The following is a 23763-nucleotide window of genomic DNA, read 5'->3' as shown; positions in this document are numbered from 1 at the left end:
CCATTCTCACGGGGTGGTGGGGGTGGAGGGGTGCTGCCTTCCCCCTGTGGGTCTCTGCTCATTCGGTGGTTTTTGTAACTTGGGAGCAATCAGTTTTAGGGCCCAGTCTGCTCCGTCCTGATCTCATGAACATCCCCACCCTCCTCCATTTCTGCACAAGGTCCTAATTATGGGTGTGCCCACTGCTGTTGGGTCGATTCCAACCCGTGGTGGTCCCACAGGACAGGGCAGAACTGCTCCTCCGGGTTTCTGAGACTGACTCTTGATGGGAGCAGCCAGCCTCATCTCTCTCCTTGGAGCCGCGGGTGGGTTTGAGCTGGTTAGCAGCCGATGCTTAACCCACAGGACTCCTGGTTTAGAAGAGTCAGGGGTTCAGCACACTTTGGGGGGTGGGGAGTGGTAATGACACACTCAACCCGTAGCACAAAGGAGGGCCCATCTAGACACGGAGTCAAGGCAACCAAAGAGGCTCCCTTGCCCCAGAAGCACGGTCAGAAGGAGGTCACTCCCCGACTAGACACCAGCCTCCCCGACCACCTTCCGGAGGGTGAGGCAGCGTCGAGGGGAAGGGTCCGTCCTGAGTCACCATCCAGAGGTGAGGGACTGCTCTTGGGAAGGGGTGACTGGGTCTGACTAACAGGAAGTCACAGCAGGAGCATTCATCTGCCCGAGGAAGCAGGACCCGGTGTCTGCTCTTTGTCCAAAAAGGAAAGGACACTCCGTGATCTATCTATGGCACACAGGAGTGCGGGACGAGGCTGCCCGAGGCGGAGCGTGGCAGGCCCCTTCCCGGGCCTGAGACTGCCCTGCTCTTGGCACCTCTATAAGCCCAGGACGTTAGCCGGAAGACTCTGGCCTTGTGATGATGCACTGGAGAGTTATGGGCCCCAGGAAGGTGCTCTAGGGGTAAGGAGGCACCCCCCTCTGGGTCTGGAGTGAGCACCTGCCCTTTTAGCCTCTCTGATGGGGACCCCTACCCAGGCAGGGTCATCCCAGCTCCCCAGGTACCTCACTAGGGGTCACGCACCCAGCTCCAGGGGAGCATGCCTCTGGGGAGAGAGGGGCCCAGGAAAGGCCAGACCCGTGGAACCCTTGGGCTGCTGAGCCACGAACAGAGCTCCACCTGAGGGATAACAGACTGGTCTACACGGTGACCTCCAACAGCAGGGGGGCAGCACCCGAGGGCCATTGGCCTGTGAGACCAAAAGGGGCAGCTTTTGCCCAGGGACACAGGTCAGATGGCAGGAAGCCAGAGACAGGGGCAAATGGAAACAGAGCATCCGGGGAGTAAAGAGGCAAGAGTGTCACTCCATTGTGGGGCTCCCAAAGCCACGTGGCCCAACGTGTTGAATGGAAACCAGTTTGCTCCCTAAACGCTCACTCCAATCAGAGTAAAATGAGGCAAAGAAACGTTCTAAGAGCCATCTGCTTTGAAGTGGCCCTACTGGTGGAGAAGCCTGGTACCTTCTGCCCTGCTCTGCTGCTCACTTACATCAGGGGCCCAGGGCAGGCCCGGCAGAGCGGGTTTCCCTGCCGGTAAGAAAAGGAACCGTGCTCATTGGGAGAGCAGACCCATGGGACATGGGCACGAACTGACACTCTCATGCCAAGTGGCTATAAATCTTGAAGAGCCTTCCAGCTACCAAAGGGTCCAGTGCGCACTGCGGTCCCCTTCAAGGGAGAGGAGATGGAAACGGGGTGGAGACCCAGCACTGGAGAGGAGCCACTCGCTGCACTCCAATGAGGAACGTGCGCTCCTTTTCAAAAGAGCCTCTTTTCAAAGAGCGTCCGAGCGCGCAGGCGCATGGGAAGGGCAGCTACATCGTTCATAGGCCTTTCTTCAAAGGGAAGAGGGGAAAAACTGCTCTCCATTCTAAACGCGTTTCTATTTATTTATTTAATCCGAGAGAAGATACACTTAACAGATGAAAGAGCCGTCTCCCTAGCCTTGGCGCCTGCCAATCATTCTTTCTACGCACAAGAAAATTGATACTCAGGATGAAAGAGATCCATTTCTTTAAGAAAAAAAAAAATCAGCATTTGAAAGGGGCAGGGTAGCTCGATTCTATTTCATCAGCCTCATTGTGCCTGGGCCTTCGCAGAGCAGGGGTCAAAGGGAAAAAGCGGAGATGAGTGGTGCGTAACCCACCCTGTGCCCTGGGCTGGTGGGTTCCTAAGCCAGGAAGACGCAGGCACAGGCTGCCCGGCCCTGGAGGTGCTCCTGAAGTTCTTCCGCGTCTCCGCCAGGGATCTCTCCTCCCAGAGGACCAGGGATCGCAGACGCGCAGCTCACTAGTGGCGGATCAGTGGATGGATGGACGACCCATTGATAAGATGAGGAGAGAGAGAGATCCCGGTGCATCAGAAGGCACAATGCCAGCCACACCCCTCGTCCTCAGCTCAGACCCTCTGTTATCCTCCTGCGATGAAAGGAGGGAAGTACCTCCACACGGAAAACAGGCATGTCAGAGCGGAGCGACCCACCCACAGCCACCAAGGACCCTGTAGGACAGAGCAGACCTCTGACCGACAGCCTGATGCATAACCTTTTAAGCCACCAGGGCTCCTGTGAAGCATGGGGGCAGTTTAACATCAGCCTGGGCTCCGGGACCCTCTTTGGCAAACAGGAGAACCCCGTCTTTGCCCTTCTGTGTTGGCCGTCAGTCTTGCTTTGATGGATTTGGCTAACACCAGCCTTTCCAAGACTCCCTGCCATCAAGTCCATGCTGACTCATGGCGACCCTCTCGGATACAGTAGACTAGAACTGCTCCCATGGATTTCCGAGGCCGAAACTCTCTGCCGGAAAGCCTCAGCTTTCTCCCTCGGACCTGCTGGTGGTTTCCAACCGTTGACCTTCTGGGGAGCACCTCACCGTGTAACCACGATGCCAACTTAAAAGGCAGTAATGACGACAGAGCCCACCATCCTCCTTCCAAACCCGTCTCCAGGGTGTCAGGACCTTGCCTGCAGGAAGTCAGCGTCAAGGTCACTTTGTTCCATCGGCAGAGACGACCGCTCTCCTAGTCTCTGGCTGCCAACATTCCCTAGGAGAACTGCACTCCGAGTCTGGAAGGGCTCGCGGACACAAGCGGGTGGAGAAGGCCCTCAAAGACATCCTGGGCCAGGAACCTTCCGCTGGAAGCCGCCTGCACTACACTCAGGGTTGTCATGCCGTACAGCCTGTCTGCAGAAGACAAACACGAGCTACTGGGCCCAAACAAAAGGCTTATTGCTGTGTGATTGGATTAAGCCCTGAACATGTGCTGTTTTGTTTGTTTGTGTGTGTGTTTGTCTTTCCCCACTGAAGAGTAGCCTTCTTCTGAGCTCACCAGTACTATAATCCCACCATCCCGGGGACCAACACCAGATGCACAAACAGCCAGTCCTTTAGCCCCTGAACCCCCTGGGCTGACCGCAGGCTGAAACTCCCCTCTGCAGTGTCTCCGCCCCACGTCTCCCACTCTCCTGGGGTTCCACGGCTTTCCTGCGTCTCCGTCTCCGGGGCAGGGAGTAAAATGTAGCACGTCCGTGGATTCGAGCTGCCTTTCTTGGATTGACTGATGGCTTTCTGTGTCTTTCCTGGTCTCTGGGCTTGTCATGGGAGCTTAGACGTTTGAGCGAACAGCCTGATGGTGTTTTGAATCTGCATTCTGCCATCTCTCTGTACTGCTGCGGAACTCTCTATGCCGCACGGGAGCACAGGGGCAGGAGCAGCTCAGGGGCACGCCCAGCCACAGCCTCATGCTCAGTCCTCCGCTCTGTTCTGTCCGCCTTTTGGGGACTGAAAGGAGGGCGACCTTTCCCAGTGCTAGTGGATATAAGTGCCCCCCCACCCCCACCCCCAGGCCCCTGCTGCTCACAGCCCTCATCAGAGCTGCAGGCTGCCCCAGAGACCTCTGTTTCCTTTCTCCATGGGCTGTGTGCTTCCCCCAAGCCTGGCCAACCCTGCCATCTGCTCCTGCCCCACACCTCTTCTGAGCCGGTCAAGTGGGCTGAAGGGAGGCCTGAGCAGCCGCTTAGCAGCCTCAGCAGTGCCCTCCCTAGCCTGGCTGGGCCAACTCTCCCACACACGACCTTGCTGGCTCCCTCCGTGGTTCATCTCCCTCTTGAACGCCGCTCTCCTTCCCGCGCTGCCAGTCCATCGCACGCGCACTGCCCTCGAAAGCCCAGGCTGACGTGATCAGAGGGCAGATGCTGTCCCTGTTTGAGGAGCGTGTCCCTGCCCTGGTGGTGTGTCCTTGGCTGTGTGCTAGTGGCCTCTGTCCCTGGCCCGGGAGGGGTGCTGGCCAGGCCATCCTACCCCCCTGTCCCCAGGCTGCCTCGAAACACAGGTCCTTTCCCTCTCTGGACTCAAGTGGGCTTACGCAAAGTTGTCCTCATGGTTTCTGAAATCCTGTTTGGGCACTGGGTGCTCAGGGCTTTTGACAGAGCAGGCGAATGGGGGTAAATATATATGCCGATACAGGAATCACGCGGAAACAGAAGTCTTTAGGTTTTCTGGGAAAAGCCGGATCCCTTTCTGCATTCCTCCCCTTGTCAACACCCTCACTGTATTACTGCCCCTTTCGGCCCAGCTTATTTCGTCCTCAGTCACGTCTGCCCACACACAGCTCTGCCTCCCTCGTCTTGGGCTCACTCATTTACACAAAGCATATCATTTCCCTCCTCCCTTCTCCGCACATGTCAATTGAAACATGTATGAAGGCATACTCTATTAGAAAGTAGCCAGTTTTCATTGGGTCTTAATTTGCATTCTCCTGTCAAGCCTGGCTTTCTGTTTACTTTAACAGGTACCATCTGCAGCCTAAGGCCTGATTGCTTCAATAATAAAGCAAACAACAAAACGTTACCGTATTTGTATTTCCATTTAAACCCCAGCTTCCTCATCATCGGGGTCAGATAACCTGGTAGGCATGGCAACTCTAACCTGAGAGCTGACAAGTCGCTGTTTTTCACACAACGGGCACCAGCTCCAGGCTGTGAACGGTCCTCAGGCACCGCCCGCCACCTTGGCCTCTACCTGAGATATGCAGTATGGTGTCCCTCCCTTCCGCCCAACAGCCTTCCTGCTGGCCTTGCCCGTCCTGAGCACTTGCTGGCTGCCCCCGGCTCACATTCCAGTTCCTATTCTTTCCCACAGCCCACACCCTCCCACCCACTGGGGGCTGCTTCTACGGTGGCCTCTGGAGGTCTTGGCCTTCTGACTCTGCCCTTGCCCCGGCCTGAGGCGGGCTTCCCTCAGTGCCCATGCCACCTCTGTCTCAGCCTCCCTCTGCCACTTGGGTCGAGAACCCTTGCCTTTCTCCAGAGACTCAGAGTGGTCGAAAGAGGCTTGGGATCTCCCCATCCACCCTTTCCTCTTGACTCGGGGATGGCGCCCTGGTCTGCTTTCCATGAGGCTCCTTTGGTGAATCAACAAGACATTTCAGATCTGGTGTCTGACACTTACTGGTGCTGATATTAGCCCGTGTAGACAGCAGAGGAAATGGAGGCATGAAAAGGTTGAGTAACTTGGTCCAGTGCCAAAGCCAGCAAGGGAGGGGCGATTCCAGCCAGGCTCCTCGTTCTGTGCATCTGTACTGCGAATGCCACCCGACCCCTTTCTTCTGACCAACCCAACCCAACCCAACCCAACCCACTGCTGCCAGCGGATTCAGACTCCGAGCAGGGAGGCCGGAGGGCAGAGCCACCACACAGGGTCTCCACGGCTGCCATCTTTATGGAAGCGGACTGCCATGTCTCTCTCCTGCGGGAGTGACTGGGGTGCCAGCTTGTCACTCAGCAGCCAGCCGCTGCCACCATTGTGCCACGTGGGCCCCTTCCTCCTGCCCAGGCCTCGAAGGCACAACTCCCCCAGGGAGCTTGAGGAGGGAAGGAGGGGGGAGAGAGAGAGGGGAAAGGAGGCATGGGCCACCAATCTACATGAGAAACAGGAGGAGGGGCACGTAAAATACACTTCCCTGGGGCAAAAATATACTTTCCTAGTAAAAGGAAATAGAAGAAAGAACTAGGAGGCAAAGAACATTTATAGAGGTCTAAATACAGGTAAATATGTTTTTATATAACAATAGGGAAATAGATCTATGTACATATATTTAAGTATTAAGGTAGCAGATGGACATTGGGTTTCTACCCAAGCACTCCCTCAATGCAAGAACACTTTGTTCTAATAACCTGGCATTCCATGATGCTCACCTTCCCTGACACGCTCGCTGAAGACAAAGCGGGTGCATAAGCAAATGTGGTGAAGAAAGCTGATGGTGTCCGGCTATCAAAAGATGTAGCGTCTGGGGTCTTAAAGGCTTGAAGATAAATAAGCAGCCATCTAGCAGAGAAGCAACAAAGCCCACATGGAAGAAGCACACCAGCCTGTGTGATCATGAGAGTGAGAGCGAGAGACTGTGTTGTCTCAGGGCCACCTCCTCCACACACAGCAGAAGGTCCTAGGGCACCAGAGGGCTTCGGGGGAAGAGAGTTACTTCTAGGACCCCGAGAAGAGCCCTCTGAGAGCTCCCTGACCACAGCTGATGGTGATCTGATGGGAAGGATCTCTGCTCCCCCACATGGCGGCCTTGCTTCTCTCACCCTGCCTACGGATGGCAGTGGGTGGGAGGTGGCGCCATGGTGAGGTGCTGAGCGGCTAACGGAGGGGTTGTGGACTGTCGTGGGAGAAGGTCACATCCTGGAAAACGTGGTCAGGAGGGGTGGCCGGGAGTCAGAAATGACCCACGTGCTGTGCTGAGCAAAACGTGGTCAGGAGGGGTAGCCGGGAGTCAGAAATGACCCACGTGCTGTGCTGAGCAAAACGTGGTCAGGAGAGGTAGCCAGGAGTCAGAAATGACCCACGTGCTGTGCTGAGCAAAACGCAAAACGTGGTCAGGAGGAGTGGCCGGGAGTCAGAAATGACCCACGTGCTGTGCTGAGCAAAGTGTATGTTTATGGGGCATCATGATTAGAGGTATTTTCATGATGATCATGGTCTACTGGGAAGACCACCCCCCCCACCCCCCCACCCCCCGCAAGGTTGCTGCTAACAGGGTCCTCAGGCACGGCGGCCTCCCTCCGCAGCCCCCACCCCCTGCTGGCTTTTCTGACCTGGGCCTGCCAGCCACCGCCTGCCTCTCCCAGGGAGAAAGACACCTGGCATTTGTCAGGGAGCTCAGGTGTCTTCAAGAACTCGAAAGGTGAAACGGAAAACTCTCCCTGTGTGATTTTCCGACTTGATCTTGTGTCTCATGTGTCCCCTCTGGGGACGAAGAAGCAATACTTCTCTGAATAATTCATAGCCCCGGGGTTGACAAACCCTGCCTCTTTTCAGCACAAGAGCCGGCTACATGGTGCTGCTTACACTCAGCCCTCTGCTGCAGCTCCCCTCGGATCCTGGCAGCAGCGAGACCAGAACGCAAAGCCCTGCGGTGTTTTTAATCAGACAAATGTTTCGACCATCCGTAAAATTATTTGTAAGGCGGGAGGGAGCCACAGCACATTCGTGGAGAGAACTCGAGAAAAAGAGGTGGTTGCAGTTAGTAGGAGATGGAGTTCATGGTTCGGGTCGGGTTTGCCACGCACTTTTCACGATCCACTGCCCCCCCCCCCTTGGGAAGCCCAGCTCCGCCTTGACAGACGTGGGGTCCCCTGAGTTGGAACTGGCTCAGTGGCTACTGCTTTGCAACTTGGCTGATAAAATCCCAGGTCCTATGGGCCATGGCGAGGGACAGTTAAGCGCTCGCCTACTAACCCAAAGGTTGGTGGTTCGAATCGGCCGGCTGCTCTACCTGCTGGAGGAAGATGTGGCGGCCAGCTTCTGCTATGGCTACCTCATGGAGACCTTGTGGGGTCTCTGGTTCTGCTGTCCTCCAGGCTCACTGGGAGTCAGCACTGACCAGCTGGGGGCTGTGGGTTCGGCCTCAAGGAGTGGGCAGGAGCGGTGCCCACACTTGTTAAGGAAATCCTTTCTTGCCGACCACACCACTTCCTTCCAGCTCTGGCCACACCGAGGCTTCCAGAGGCTAAGGGTCAAGGCCAGGATGTCCCGGAGGTGGGGCTGGGCTGAACATAAGCTATCAGACTCAAGCCACGGTGCCTACTGCTCAGCCTTCCGTGGGCCACCGACAGCCAGCGGTAACAGTTCAGCCCCTTCGGCAGCGGGCCACGTGACGGTGAGAAGCGTCAAGATAGCGAAGGCTTTGGGCGCCTCTGGAGAACATTTCGCTCATTAGTTACAAAACCACGTCCTCTGGGCGCTGGGCAGAAGCTCACAGCCTGCGGAGTCCACGGCGGGGCCTTCATTTTACAGAGAGGAGGCAGAGGGGTGGGGAGTCGGGCCTTTCTGAAGTTCAGGTGAACAGGGAAGGAACAAGGGATGGACTCCATGGGGACGGGGGATGCAGCTACCCTGAGGGTGCTTTCTCTCAGGCCACTGGGCCCCACCTGTAGCTTAAAACAAGCTTCCTTCCCTCTGCCCCATTCAGCCGGAGAGGTCCGGCTGCTAGGAATGAAATAAAGGCCAGTGGAGAGGCCGGCCCGCAGGCCCACAGAGAGCGCCGAGGCTTTTCATGGGCCTGGCACCCTGCTACCTCCTGGGTCTCACTTCAGACCCCCGTGAGGAGAGAGCAGCAGGTGGAGGCTCTGGGTGTGGGGCAGCTCCAGGCACAGGTGCTCCCAATGATAAGCCCCCTCCCCTGAGGACAGTGCCTTCCTGAGGCACAGAGGGATGGGTGGCCCACTTCAGGCAAGGGCGACAGGGCAGCTCTGGCCTGAGCCCCGGGAGGGGTCAGGGGGAAGGACAGGCTCCCACACCCATGTGCGGGGCAAATTACCCAGTGAACAAGGCAAACATGGGCAGAGCTGTGCTTACTCACTCATCTGCAGTAGAACAGTTGGCTACAGATGAGTGGGTAAGCACAAGCCAGCGGGGCTTACCTTGCTTAATGGGTACTTTGTTCCTGGGCCAAACCCAAACCCATTGCCATTGTCATTGCCATTGCCATTGAGCCTGAGCAGACTCACAGCTCTGTGAGCTGCCCCTGTGATTTTCTGCGGCTGTAACTGTTTACAGGACGAGAAAGCCCATCTTTCTCCCTCCCAGGGGGCTGGTGGTTCTGAACTGCAGACCTTGTGGATCGAAACCCAACGTGTTAACCACTGTGCCACCAGGGCTCCTCTGTTCCTAGTCAGAGACTGTGAACTCGAAAGAGGCTTTGATCCTGTGGGATGGGGCTGGGGGGGGCTGGGAGAGAGACGGATGCCTGCCTGCTAGCCAGGCCGGCAGGCGGAAGCTTTGATGCGGCGGGAACACGGGAATGTGCTCACCAGAGACTGGTATGTAAGCACAAGTCAGCCCGCGCTTATCTCTCTTACTGTGTAATCAGACACTGCCTGTGTGTGGCATGAAACTGGGTGACTTACATGTGTGTCCGTGGCCCACTGCTGGCCAGCCCATCCTACCTCGGAAGAGTGTCCTTTCCAACCAGTGGCCTGGGAGACAAGCTGGGAGTCTATAGTGTGGTCACTTTACACTGAAGTCACCCCTCTCCCCACCATGTCCCCCACCGTGAGGCGGGCGACTGCTTAAGGAGGCTGCTGTAAGCAGTGCAGAGATGAGCAGACAAACCTGCCTTCCGGTCAGACCCAGAACCACAGGGCGGTGTGGCCAGCTGGCTGGGAAGCCACAAACTCCAACGACCCAGAGCACCTGCGAGACCGCCGGGCGGGGCTGCCCGGACAGTGAGCTGCCAGCCTCTGGGAATGACCCCTGCACAGAGCAACACTGGGACGAGTGCCCGCGGGCTTTGTGCAATGTGGGTGCCTGGCCAGCAACGCCCACCTGCCTTTGGGGGCAGAGCAGGGCTCGAGGCCTGAACTCTCGGACTCACCAGTCGCTGCATGCTCTTGACGTGGGTGGGGCTGATGGATAAGGCTTCTTCGTACCACCGCCGGGCCTCGTCGATGTTTCCGCGGAGCTCGGCCACCTGGCCGCGCATGTACAGGACGTTGTGGGACATGGGGAAGAGGTTGGCAGCTTCCTGGGTGCAAGCTGTGGCTTCCGCCGGCTTTCCGATGCCGATGTAGACTTCCGCTGTGGGGAGAGTGAGAGCAGGTGTGTTTCTGGGTCCCTGCCCTTCAGAGGTCCCGGAGCAGCTGTGACTCAGGCTGGGACACTGACATGCCCCTCAGGGGTGATGGGCGGGAGCCCATCTGGATGGACAGGACCCAGAGCTGGCCAGTCCCCTGTCCCCACAGAGGAAGCAGCTGCAGGCAGAAGCCCTGCACACCCACGGCTGCACAGAGACGAGAGTCACATGCATGCTGGGGGCCCTGAGGGTTAGACAGATGGCCCTACCACAGGGAGGTCAGTGAGGGATGCCTGGGCCCTGCCGAGACCTCTGAGAGAACACAAGCCAACAGGGCCCACTGAGGGAACCTCGCATCTGACAGCTGGACCGGCCCCGCCGCCCTCTGCCCACAGCCATGGAGACGGGCCAGTAGAAGCAGAGGACCACGGTGCTCGCAGGGAATGACTCTGACCTCCACCGTGTCCTGATGTGACGGGGCAGCGTGTTTCAGGAGCCCTGGTGGTGCCAAAGTTCAGCGATCTGCGACTGTGGTAGTTACAGCATCTGTTGCCAACTTAAGGCTTAACAGTGGAGTGTAGCCTGTCAATCAGGCCACAGCTGGAAGACCTCATTTGAAGGTGCTACGGGAATAAATAGCTCATTGGAGGTGGGACACACGCTCCTTCCCTGTGAGACATTCCTTCAGGCAAGACACATGGAGCTACACTAGAGCCCTGGAGCTGGAGGAGCCATGTGGAGACCCACGCCAGCACTGAACTGCTTCCACCGCCACTGGATCCACAAGACTTTCCACCCCCTGGCCTGTGATCTTCCTGCATTCGGCAGCATTGCATGTGTTGTGTGAATCTGAAGAGGAATTTACAGACTGGTATTGGACATATAGGCTAATAGCAGACTTCTGGACTTGATCTGGACTGGGCTGGGATGCTTTCTTAATATGCAATTATTCTTTGATATAAAGCTCTTTCATATACACATAAGTGCCTATGAATTTGTTTTTCTAGTCTACCCAGACTAACACAGCTACTAACTGAAAGGTCGGCCCACCCGGCGGCTCTGAGGAGGAGAGATCTGGTGACTTGCTCCTGGAAAGAAGACAGCCCAGACCAGGGTGTCAGCCAACTGCAGCACTTTCTGTGCATACCCGTGGCTCTGGAGTACAACGGAAACATTTCAAAGGGTGTTACTCAAACAATGGGGATTTCATGTGTTTGTAAAGATATCTTTATGGCTTTGAATCATTTTTAAAATTGTGTGACAGGAAGGATTGGCTCTTTTATCTCACAAGTTTGCCGACCCCTGGTTTGGACAAGCCCATGGGGCAGATGGACATCCAGGATCCACTGGGCACAGGAGAAAGATGTGGAATGAAGCGGCTGCCCCATCAGACCCTGCCCGCCCTCTAGCCAGGGGTCGGAGGCTTCCTGCACCCTGAAGAGGAACGCAAACACCAACAGAACAGCCCTTCAAACACCAAGCTGTCCCTTGCCACACAAGCAGGAAAACAGCTTCCTTCCCCCTCGGGCTCCATGCTGTGCTGTCTGTGTGAAGCGTGCCAGCCTCTTTGGGCCCCAGACTCCCCAGAGGGCCCACCAGGTACTGCCACATGCCCTCGCCCTGTCTGGGGTCCTGCTCTCAGACCTCTCTTTCTCAGACCTTGCTCTGGTCTGCAGGCCCCGCCTCCAGGGGGCTGAGCCTGAGTCTCTGGAACGGCCACACCTGCTGCCCCAGGGCCACTCGGGGCTCACTGACCCGACTCCCAGGTCCTTCAGCCTCTTCCCCTTCAGTCCAGCCTTGGCTTCCAGCCTCCTCTTGGGGCACACAGCCAACCAAAGTCCATAAGTCTCTGTGTCAGCTCTCTATGGAAAGGGCTCTGTAGTAATACTCCGAAGGTTTCTGGGGAGGGACAGCCTGGCCTCCCTCTCCGGCTCCTCTCTTTCCCTGCATCGATGCACCAAGGACACCAGTTTTCAAGTTGAGGCATCACGAGATCATGGAGCTCACCTGGCAATCAGGGACCTGGTGTTAACAAATAGCGTGGGGGCGGCACCTGGCCTCCTCTGGTTCCCCAAGTGGGGAGGGGGAGAGTTACTGTCCACGGCCAATCAGCTGCCCTCCGGCTGGGGTCAGACACATCTCTGGTCCCTACATGTGATGAGGGGTGTCTCCCAGACAATACTCATGATTAGGGGGCTGATGAGAGTGGTGGACAGGTTGCATTTTAGGATCAGAAATGCTTAGGATAGGTCTGGAGCAGACAGGCCTCTCTCTGGTCCTCAGCTTCTCAGTCACACGGCCCCTTGGCCTCTGCCCTTCTTGGCGATGTTAGAAGTCTCCTTTGATCCTGAGCAATGCCCAAAGGGCGCCCTACCCTACTGTAAGCCCCACCCTGGAGGCACTGGCTCTAGCTCTGTGGGCCAGCAAACCAGGCTTCCCACTTGAGTGCCTGGAGGTGCCTCAGTCCACAGGTGAGGCTCCTACTCGAAGGCATTCAGCTGTGCGCACTCCCTGGGCTGGGTATCCCTCCCTCTGTCTCCCGCTGTGGCTCTGCCGCCGCCACTCCTCTACCAACCCTGTGATACAACAGCTTAGGCTCCGGATCTAGGAGGTTCACTGCACGGGAATCTCAGGGTCCAAAGGATGTGCTCCACTCCCGATGCTTCTAGAATGGTCGTATGACTGACAGCTACCACCTCCCCGCCAGTTCTGCGATGGTTCATTTTATACCCAGCAAGATGGCGAAAGTGGCCCATGCTCATGTTCGAGTTCCAAGCGTTGTCAATCACAGTGAACCCTGTGAACAATCATTCCCAACTGAATCCAATCAGCATCTTCCCCACCTTCGCTTACCCAGACCCACCAGGAAAAGTGGTTTTGTGGAGGCTACAAAGACTAAAGGCTGTGGCTCTGGGAAACTCATTGCCACGGAGCCCCGCCACCTTCCAGTACCGGGTAGGGCTGCCCCTTCAGTTCCCCAGACTGCAATTCTCTAGGGGAGTAGAAAGCCTCGCCTTTCACCCCAGGGTGTGGCTAGAAGAGCAATGGTAATTTACTACATGGCACTGATTCTCACCCACGGCATTCCAAGGACGTGGTAAGGACCAGGATGGAACAAGGCGGTGGGGCACCGTGTTGTGCTGTTAGGTGCTGCTGTGTCCGCTCCAACTCCTATTGGCACGAGTTAAGCAGAGTGAAGCCTGCCCGTCTCGTGCCATCTTCACGCTCATGGCTATGCGTCAGCTCATTGTGGGACCATCCTGTTACTCCGTCTCCTTGAAGGGCTGCCTCGTTTTCTTTGACCGTCAATGAGATGGATCTGCCCCCCCACCAACATGAAGTCCTTTCTCTTTACCAAACTTGCTGATGATGTTGTTAGGGCCCTTTGAGTCGGGTCCCATGCATAGGGACCTTGTGCACGACAGAAGGAAACACTGCCCGGTCCTGCATGTCCTCACGATTATCTGATGTTTGAGCCCCTGGTGGTAGCCATGCTGTCACCCTGTCTTGTCAAGGACCTTCCTCTTTTCAGGGCTTGATGTCCTTCTCCAGGGACCAGTCTCCTGACCACATGTCCAAAATACATGTGATGAAGCCTTGCTATCCTTGCCTCTAAAGTGATTAGCTGTCCTTCTTCCAATTCAGAAGGTTGGTTCTTCTGGCAGGCCGTCCTACCGCCAATGTTCTCGGCCAGCACCACCATCCAAATGCATCCATTCTTCTTGGGTCTTCCTCGTCCAATGCCCACCTTCCATATGCCTATGAAGTGATTGAAAATATCCCAGCTGCTTGGGTTGGGCGCACCTTAGTCCTCAAACTAACACCCTTGCTTTCGACACGTCAGAGAGGTCTTGTGAAGCACATTTACCCAGTGTCAGGCGCTGTTTGACATCTTCCTCACAATCAGCAAGCAGGGTTCGATCATCTGCCTATCACAGATTGACAGCAGACCCGATAGCATGTCCAAAGAGACCAAGTCTTGCCGTCCTTCTGGGAACGTCTGGGAAGATTCTGGTTGTACTTCTGCCGAGAAAGCTTTGCTGGTTCTTCCGGAAGCCCACGGTCTATTCGATATTCGTTGCCAACACCACGGTTCAAATGCATCCGCCCTTCTTTCTTCATCGCCCAGCTTTCACATGCTGCTGAAGATGCCATCCCGTCTTCATGGGTGCCTGGAAATACCACCGCTCGGGTCAGCATACTTACTGTCCAAGCGACATGTGGATTTTTAACACTTTCTACGAGGTCTTTTGCTGCTGATCTGCCAGATGCAATAGGTCGCTTGATTTCTTGACCGCTGCTTCCATGGGCCTGGATCCCAAGACAATGGAATCTTTGACAACTTCCATCTTTTCTCTGTCTGTGATGATGTTGCTTATTGATTCGATGGCAAGGATACTTGTTTTCTGTGTGTTGAGGCGTCATCCAGACCGAAGGCTGAGATTTCTCATCTTTATCAGTAAATCCCTCATGACTTCTTCACTTTCAGCAGGCAGGGTTGTATCATCTGCGTATCACAAGTTGTGAGTAAGCCTCCCTCCAATCCTGATGCCTTGTCCTTCCTCGTATAGCTCAGCTTCATGGATTATCTGCTCAGTATAGAGATGGAATAAGAATGCTGGAAGGATACAGCCCTGATGCACACCTTTCCTGATTTAAACCCATGTGATAACAGTCGGCCTGTTCTAAGTACAGGTGTTAGGGAATATTCCCGTTCTTCACAACGGTGTTCAGCGTTTGTAATGATCCAGACGGGAAGCCCAGGGAGAGGGAAGCCAGGTGAGGATTATACTCTGTGGAGCCTCCCTCTCTGAGGCTGCGGCGAGGAACCAGAGTCCAAAGAAGGCAAGGAGCTCCACGGGGCCTGGGCTTCGGGTTCCAAGGGCAGCCTCTGTGTTTGATCACGGCCCTGTTCAGACATGACTTAGCAAGGGCATCCCCCTTGGAGAGGAGATCACACGGGCACGGGGTGCAAGGTCGCAGGCTCTAGGGATGAAACTTCAGCGGTGGACTGCCTGACATCAATCAGCTCGTCTGGGAAGGGATTCGGGCAGGAAAAGGAAAGGATTCCTGAAGCTGCCTTCCTAGCATCTCGGAGCTGGTCCTGGGAGAATGTGAGGTCGTGTGGTTCTCACTGTGAGCTGGTGTGGCTTGGAAAGTCTTCTGTGCCGGGAGGCTACAGCTCAAAGGAAGTCCCTATGCCTGGGTGCCTTCCCCCTGAAGACCCCATTCCTCTCTCCACTGAGCCCCACTCTGTGCAGGGCCTCCCAGGAGGTCCTGGTGAACCTCCTCTCATGCTCTGCTCTCCCCTGTCCTGTGCTCTCTAGGAAATCCCTCAACCCACGTGGCCTCATGTCCCAGTGACCGGTAGTAGTGCCCATCCACCCTGCCATTAGACAGGGGTCATGCCCAAGTAGCCATCAACAAACCCCCGGGATATGGCTCAACTCTAACCTATGAGGGAAGGGGCGTGTCTCCAAACGCGAGACTTGAATTGATGACAAGTGAACCTTTAAAGAAAAAATGCTTGTGGAACCAGTGTCCAATCATCCAAGCTTAGAAGATGTACAAGTTACTGATTCATATACTGGAGTCCAATAAGATGTCCTACACATGTATAAATTCCTTTTCACAACGGTGTTCCACAATTCACTATTCTAATGTTACTATTAAATAGAATTACCTTAAGCCCTGTGAAGACGATCCATGATGTACTACAATAAAATGATAAAGATAGCTCTAACAGAGAACCAGGGGTATATAGATCTCACAGTCATGTGACTGGATTTAGGGTTCTCATTGCTCGGAGCCCTAAGATAAGAACAATTGGTTCTGGTGACTTGGCCCTGAGTGGCACTTGCCCTCACGCAAGCATGAAGATAGGAGAGCCGCGGCAAAGCAGGAGGAAATCCTGGCTATCATGAAAAGAGATCTGGGTCTTAAAGGCTAGCCTAAAAACAAGCAGCCATCGGAGCTAGGAGTAAGCCAAGCCCACACAGAAGCAGCACAGCAGCCGGTGTGATCCGAGGATGGTAAACAATAAAATTCAAACTCCGAGAAGGGAGCAGTGTCAGTACCTAAATTCCAAACACTCGGCTTGTGGACTCTGATGGATCAGGAGTCTGCCAAGTCCGGCTCGCAAGCCACAGGTGGCCCTTTGGGCACATATATGTGGCTCTGAAGTAAATTGAGAAAATTTAAAGATCATGGTGATTTTGTTTGGGAAACTATTTATGGCTCTTGATTAATTGTTAAATTGTTGTGAGGGGCAGGATTGGCTCCTTCGTCTCACAAGTGTGAAGACCCCTGCTCTGGATGATGGTGGAAGCCCAAAATCCATCTGCAGGCTCCCAAGGCGGATTGAGGGCCTGCAGAATCCCCACTGCCCACAGACTAGGAATGTGAACAGTCCTCTTATCAGACATAGAGCATTGCAAAATGCAGCTGCGCTGTGACCGGAATGTAACACCTTAGTAGCGCTCTGGAGTTTACCCTAAATGTTAAAGATTCTTTGCTTTTTCTTAGAATGGGCCTTTCTGCTCTATACATCATTGTTGCTGGGCCCGTTTTGTCTTTTGTCCTTGGTTTGTATGCCCCCCCACCCTACGGAAGCCAGGATGGGGGGTTTACAAAGAGTGACTGGAGTTATAAATCCGTGCCTGGGGCCACAGAAGGATCGAAACCACCAGCAGCCCTGCTGGAGAAAGATGAGGCTCTTACTTCTACTTCCGTACAGTGACAGCCTCGGAAACCCACAGGGGCAGTTCTACCCTGCCCTACTGGGCTGCCCTGAGTCAGAACTGACCCAATGGCAGTGAGGCTTTGTGGGTTTTTGTCTGTTTGTTTGGTCAAGCCCCTGCTCAGGGGCTCCGGGCTACGCAGGCCACACACAGCGCAAAGGCCTCCGTCATGGGCCTGAGGAGGTGTTTCTCCTTAGATGGGTGCCTCCTGCCAGCCAAGCCTGCTCCTCCTGGGCCTAGTTCACACCGAGGGGACCCCTTCTCACACTCCCACAAAGATGCAGCGTGGAGGTACCCCGAGAACCCTGACCCTTAGCTCTCAGGGTCCTGAAGCTGGGCGGAGTGAGGAGAAGAGGTTAGTGATCAGGACACATCAGGTGCTGGCAGGCCTGTGGGGGAGGCTCTCAGGCAGGCCGGGAGGACCCCTCTCCAAACCTAACTCTGCCTCCTCACAGAGAGGGCCCTGTGCTGGGGAACAAGCCTGGGGACTGGACTCTGGGGCGGCCTGGCCCCCAGGGATGCAGGTGTCTCCCATGAGCGCCCAGCGATTGCCTCTGTGTTGTCGTGAATCGTTCTTTCAGGGAAAGCGTGGCACGGGGGCCAGAGAGGAAGGGTCACATGTCCAGACAAGTGTCCCGTGGTTCTTATCCGCTCTCCGTGGGATTGCTCTTTGTCTGGGGAAGGCTGAGTGGTGAAAGGAGAAGAGGGTTGGTTTTCAGGCTTCCTGGTACTCTGAGCATCTCTGCGCCCTGGCCTAAGCCAGGCCCCGTGGTTCCCAAAATGAACACAGCCCGGGTCTCGCCAAATTCCTTCACCAGGGCCTTGGCTGCGTGACTGGTGTTCATTTCCAGTGTGTGTTGGCCCAAGGCAGTCTGTCGAGAATGGCCCCTTCCCCGGGGCCTGGCTGGGAGAGTGGGGCTGGCCCTTCGGCCCCTTGCACACCGGTGACATACTTGATTCCTCCCAGGCCTCCGTCCAGCTGTTCTCCGGGTCTTCAGCCTTCCCCACCGCCACAGCTGACCTTGACAGTGTGGCCTGAGCAGAATACAGGCGCCAGCAGAGCAGACCCAGAGCCTCTTGTCACCAACACGGACAAGCCCACCTGCGCCACCTGCGCCGCCTGCTTGTGTTGTTTCAAACCAGGAAACACCAACGAGGTAGGGACCCCCCTCAGGCCCCCCAAATCCATCTCCACTCCTCCCAGCCCTCTTCTCATGTCACAGCCCAGCTCCAGCTGTGATGCATACCGGCGCAGAGGGGGCCCTGGCAAATGGCGTGGATCTCTTTAGAGATGAAACGTTTGCTTGGATTAAAAGTCTAAAAGGGGGCGGGGGAGTCATTGAACAAACGCACAGCTACTGGGGCTTCCAGCTAGGGTGCTGGGGCCACGCTGGCTGGGTTTGAATGTGGACTTTTCGGCTTACTAGTTAGATTCCCCTGTGGGGAAGGGAGGAGGTGAGGTTGTCACAAAAAGAGTTAAGCACTTGATGGCTAGCTGAGGGGTGGGCAGTTCAAACCCACCGAGAGGCACCTGGCGAGACAGGCTTGGTGGCCTGCTCCTGAGAGGTTATAACCTTGACAACCCCGGGGAGCAGTTCGGCCACATGACCTTGGGCAAGTTAGCTGCTGGCTGCCTCCGTTCCCGCCTCTCTAAAATGGAGCGAATGAATATGGGTCTTGAGGCCCCATAAGGTCCCATTACAGGGACGGCACAAGCTCAGGCCCTTGGAATGCCAGTAGACACGTACACAACCCACCTGGGCTATACATGTGCCGTGGGCCATCTGGAGGGGCCAGGACACTGGAGCGTGCTGCATGCCACCTAGCTGGGAACCAGCTTCATCTCACCTCGGTGGTATCCACACAGGAGGACCCTCAGTCTGAGGCTGGTGGCGGATATGGGGGTGAAGGAGGCCGGTCCGGCCAGAACCAAGGGCTCTGTGAGAACAGACCAGCTTTCAAATCCCGGCAGAAATCAGAAGAATCTGATCTTGCACATCTAAGAATAGCCACTGGCTTCGACTGTGAGAGGTGCCAACGTGAAAGCTATAATTATTAGTAAGTAACAAGCAGAAATTAACCACCTACCGCAAAGTCATTTTTAGCTGCCATCCCAGGGTGGAAATTGAGGGATGGGCACCGGGAAGCTCTCTCGGCTTGGCTTGGGAGGGGCTCGGGTTGCTGCCTTGTTCTGAGTGCACGCCTGTCCCAGGTCAACCGGGAAGGGTGGGATTCCAAAGAGGAGTCCCCACCAGGATCGTCTGAAACCTGACAAACGTCATCAATGCCGCCCCACTGCCCACTCGGAAATGGGCGCGTTGGTAAACGCTGTGGCACAGACACGTCCACCACCTCCCAACAAAGAAGCCGCGTGTGATCCTCAGAGAGGCATGTCTGGGAGGCTCGCTGCATCAGTGCCGTCACCCCACCCTCCCGAGCGACAGCCGGGCACTTCTCTGGGCCCGGGACCCCCCAGCTGCAAAATGGGGGAGATGGCTGGCTTCCGGCCTTCTTGACAAGACGGGAAGTGTACAGCTGGCCCTGGAAGATTCTGGACACATTTTGGAAACAAGATCATAGAGATGGATGGTCGCTTGCAAAGCAGGGTGTGAAGTCCAGATGCCAGGGAGGAGAGATGGATGACTGCATCGTTTCTTTTTAAATCTGCTTTTCCAAAGCGGGCGGGGTGGGGGAGGAAACACAAGCACAACAATGAAGGGGGGAAGTATTCAGAGCGCGTGTCATGGACGCAGGGCGGTCTTCGTGGACACAGAAGGTCTATTAGTCAAGGAGGAAAAAGCTCCGTGTAGCTCAGTGGGCCAAAGGCACCAGGAGACAAGTGAATGCTGTTTCACCCAGGAGGCCGACAGAGACCTAGAAGCCTCATCTTCCCTAGCTGAGGAGCTGGTGCCTGCAGTGTGGCCTGGGGCCATGCTACTGGGGGGAGGGTAACAGCGGTAAGTTGATCCAAACGGAAAAACACACGCCCTTTGAATCACCTAGTCGACTTTCAGGAGTTCACCATACAGTATCAAGCTATAGACACCATACAGTAGCAAGCGTATAGAGACACACACACGTATATGTAAACTATGAATCAAAGCTAACTTGAGTGCGTTCCCCATGCACAACAGAACAAAGCAGCACCGGCCCCCTCCTCACGGTGTTGCTGCGTCTGAGCCCACTGTGCTGACCACATGCCACTCTTCTTTTGCTGACCCTCTACCACGCATGTGTCCAGGGACTGGTCTCTTTTGCTAACGACCTATGAGGGGGTACCCCCAAAAACCCAGAATCCCACCACCCCACAAAACTATGAATTTAAATATTGTTTTTACAAGGCAACCTTATCCCCTTCAAAGTACTCTGCATTACACTTAATACATTTGTCAGATCTGCAGTTCCAGTCTTGGAAACAGTTTTCCATCTCATTGGTTTGGATGGCTGACAGCACCTCCCTCGTTTTTTTCTTCGCCTCTTCTGCATTGTCCAATCGCTGTCCTTTCATGTCCCTCTGCATTCGCGGCAACAAAAAGGAAGTCACACGGGGCATGGTCAGGAGAGTAAGGTGCGCGGGGCAAGAAAGGCATGCTGGTTTTTGCCAAAAACTGGTGCACTGAGACGGCTGTGTGAGCAGGTGCATTGTCGTGATGGCAACCCAGTCTCCCATCTGCCACAAGTCAGGCCTTGTCTTATGCCATTACACGATCTTTTCAGAACCTCTAAATGGAAAGCTTGATGAACAGTCTGAGCTGGTGGAACAAACTCCAAATGCACTATGAGTCAACATTTTCATCCGTTCAAGAAGTTGATGGACGTCCAGAACGAGGTTTGTCATCCATCGACATTTTACCTTTTTGGAACGAGAAAACCACTCTGCACACTTGAGTTTTTCCCATAGCGCTGTCCTTGAAAGTTGTGTTCAATATCACAACAGTTCCTGCGGAATTTTTCCCGAGCAGGAAACAAAATATCACAGCCGCAAGATGTTCTCTTAAATCGACCACCACAAAAAACGAGGTGTGAGAGGAACTGCTTTCACACAAAGAAATTCACCGTGACCAGAGAGGACCTTCCCAGGCAACACCACTGGGTGCACTGACTCGGAGTGAGTTGCTTGATGCTCGCCCCGCTGGAAAGATGCATACTATGGTACAAAAGCTCTGCCCAGCGCCATTCCATTTTTGGAGGTATACTCCTATATATATATCGTGTGTGTGTATACCTATAGTGTGTGTGTATATGTATGTCACTGTGTATGGTTAACATGGTAAAGCCTTCCACAGTTGTACATGAAAGTGTGTTGGGGCGGGGGGAGGGGGCAATGAAGTTCAGCATAGGCTCTAGAGCAGTGTCTGCAAAGTGAGCAGGGGAGGAGGAGGGCCCAGCAGAGAGAGGCACAAGGAGCCGGTCACAGGGCTGCGGAGGGAGGGGGCCTCTGAGGTCTGTGCTGCTGCTGAGCCCCATCCCGTCTCTGCCAGCAGCTGGAGGCACGGGTGCCCTGTTGGTGAGAACCTAGTCTCTCTTCTACCCTCCTCTTCTCAGAGGCCGTATCTTCACGCCTCAGGCCGCCTCCATTCGCCCAGCCTGTCCCCCACGTGACAGGGACACACAGCGGTGGGTGTCAGGCTGGGATTGAAGCCGCTCCGCCGAGGAAGCTGGCGGTGTGGGTGCACCTGTGCACCAGGGACTGGAGGCTGGCAGGACGAACGATGGACGGCACAGGCAGTCGACGCTTCCTGGGTTCCCTCCCCAAACTCATCGCCATCGCGTCCATTCTGACTCATGGTGACCCTACAGGACGGGGTAGAACGGCCCCTCTGGGTTTCCCAGACTGCCGCTCTCTGCGGGAGCACAAAGTCCCATCTTTCCTCCCTGGAGGGACGTGTGGTTTTCAACTGCTACGGGTCGCTTATTTTGAGTCTCCAGGCAGTCCTGGTTCAAATCACACATGGTAGAAAGCTTACAGGTTTCTGCATCTGGCAGGGGGGAGCTCCCACGGCTGCTTCTGAATTGACCCTTTGAGAGATCAGGGGATAGATGACCTAGGACACGACTCTAAACCTTGACCCCAAAGCCTTGTTTTTAAGGAAGCGGTGTGGTACAAATTCTTAAACTATGCTAACGGATTCCATTCGTTGCTTGCAGGCATCTGGGCATCTCTGCATAGGAGAGCTGCGCGTATTCTGTACCGAGCCTTCAAGGCAAGCATGGCATTGCCTGTCGCATTGTATTGTACTTTAGGCGGGCGGGTACCCGGTGACACAGGTTCCCCCTCAGCAGTTTCCACCCGGCTTCCTTGTTGCCGTCGGCTTCATGCCTCAGTCTTTGGGTTGGCCGGTTCCCATGAACCTGGGCACCTTCTCCCAATGCCATCTAGGCGTTAGAGCTGGGGTGGGGTATTTATACCCTCATTCGGAGGCCACGCGGGTCATTGAACTCATCCTCCATGCGATGGCTGCTACAGCTTCTCCTCTGTGAGTCCTGCGATGTCCCCTGCTATGGATGATGTCACCGGCCTTAGATGGCCCACGAGGAGCCCTGGTGGCCCCGTAGTTATGCACTGGGCCGCTCACCGCAATGTCTGCCGCTCGAAACTGCCAGCGGCTCTGCGGGAGACGGATGAGTCTTTCTACTCCCGTGAAGAACCAGGGGGCAGTTCTACCCTGTCCCATACGGTCACTGGGAGTTTATTGGCTTATTTATTGGGGGGTTTTCTATAGCCCAAGGACCGGATGTTCTCTGCTCCTGTGTCAGAGCATTTGCTGACCACCTGGTCTCATCTTGATGGTTTTTGTTTTGAAGGGAGCACAATATTCAAGGGTGATATTCATTGTTTTATGAGCTATTGAGCTACAAGGTGACTGGAGGGGACACTTGGTTCAAGGCTTACTGAATAGCTCAGGCCAACAGTCTTAGGAAATCCTCCTATCTCAGTGAGCCAAGAAAGTTTGTTTGCTTTTTTTAGAAATTTGAAGTTCTGCTCAACGCTTTCCTCCCTCCCTATCAGGATGCATCTTTTATGGCTGTCACGACGTGTGGTGCTGGGAGCTGGGCACCATCTAAATCCTCTGGTTTCAGGGTACAGGAGGTCATGGTTCACGTAGACAATTGGGCCGGGAGACTAGTTTCTTCTTTTTTTCCTTCGTTTTGCTCCTGGGGAGTAGGGACTGATAGTCATGTCTTAGATGGCCATGCATGCTCAAACGAACCCAGACACCACTGGGCAGACATGGATGCAGAGCACACGTATGAACTCTGTCGTCCGAAATGCTAAGGCTGTCTCATTAGACTAACTCCAAGTCTCCAAAGGACGAAAACTATCCTCCTGTGAGGTAACTGGTTATATACCTGAGAAGTATCTGGGGCCATTTTTAATTTTATTAGATGTGTCCGTGTATATGGACATACACACATACTTTAAAAGACCTCTTCAAAGTGCTGGAGCACAAATAAGTCACTTGGAAGATGAAGGTGCACCTAAGCAGTGATGTTCTCAGTCTCTTCACAAGTCCTGGGAGACGTCAGCTGAAACACTCTTTGGAAGGGGGGATGAGGGACCTCATGTCTCAGACTTTGGACCTGCTACCCGGAGGGTCCAGTCCCTGGAGAAGGAGCTCATGCTTGGCAAAGGGGAGGGTCCGTGAAAAAGAGGAAGACGGTGAGGCTGGCGCAGGGCTGGGCAGTGCTCCAGTCTGTTGTCTAGTGGTCCCTCTGAGTCGGATCAACTTGAGCGCGAGAGCCCAGCACAACAGAGATGCACGTACATCTACGTCCACACGAGGACCCTGGGAGATGCCACAGGCCAAGTGCTTGGACCCATGAGCTGCTCCAGGGGACAAAGCTGTGGCATCTTCTTCTGCAGAGATGACAGCCTTGAAAACCCTTTGTTTCGGATACATCCAAGCATACACACACACACACACACACACACACACACACACACACA

At 55.0% G+C, this 23763-nt stretch overlaps 1 protein-coding gene across 1 annotated transcript in view; it reads right to left on the bottom strand.

Moving 5' to 3' along the window:
• TTC7B (tetratricopeptide repeat domain 7B) overlaps positions 1-23763 on the bottom strand; it is a 248850-nt gene that overhangs the window by 25203 nt on the left and 199884 nt on the right. Inside the window, exon 19 of the mRNA XM_045288134.1 lies at positions 9877-10079. Coding sequence (XP_045144069.1) covers positions 9877-10079 — 203 coding nt within the window. The remainder of the gene's footprint in view (positions 1-9876; positions 10080-23763) is intronic.

The sequence above is a fragment of the Echinops telfairi genome, unplaced genomic scaffold (assembly GCF_000313985.2).
Source record: "Echinops telfairi isolate 266 unplaced genomic scaffold, ASM31398v2 ScPeMD7_18;HRSCAF=68, whole genome shotgun sequence".
In the NCBI taxonomy this organism is placed as follows: Eukaryota; Metazoa; Chordata; class Mammalia; order Afrosoricida; family Tenrecidae; genus Echinops; species Echinops telfairi.
This window is presented reverse-complemented; position numbering and strand designations above follow the sequence as displayed.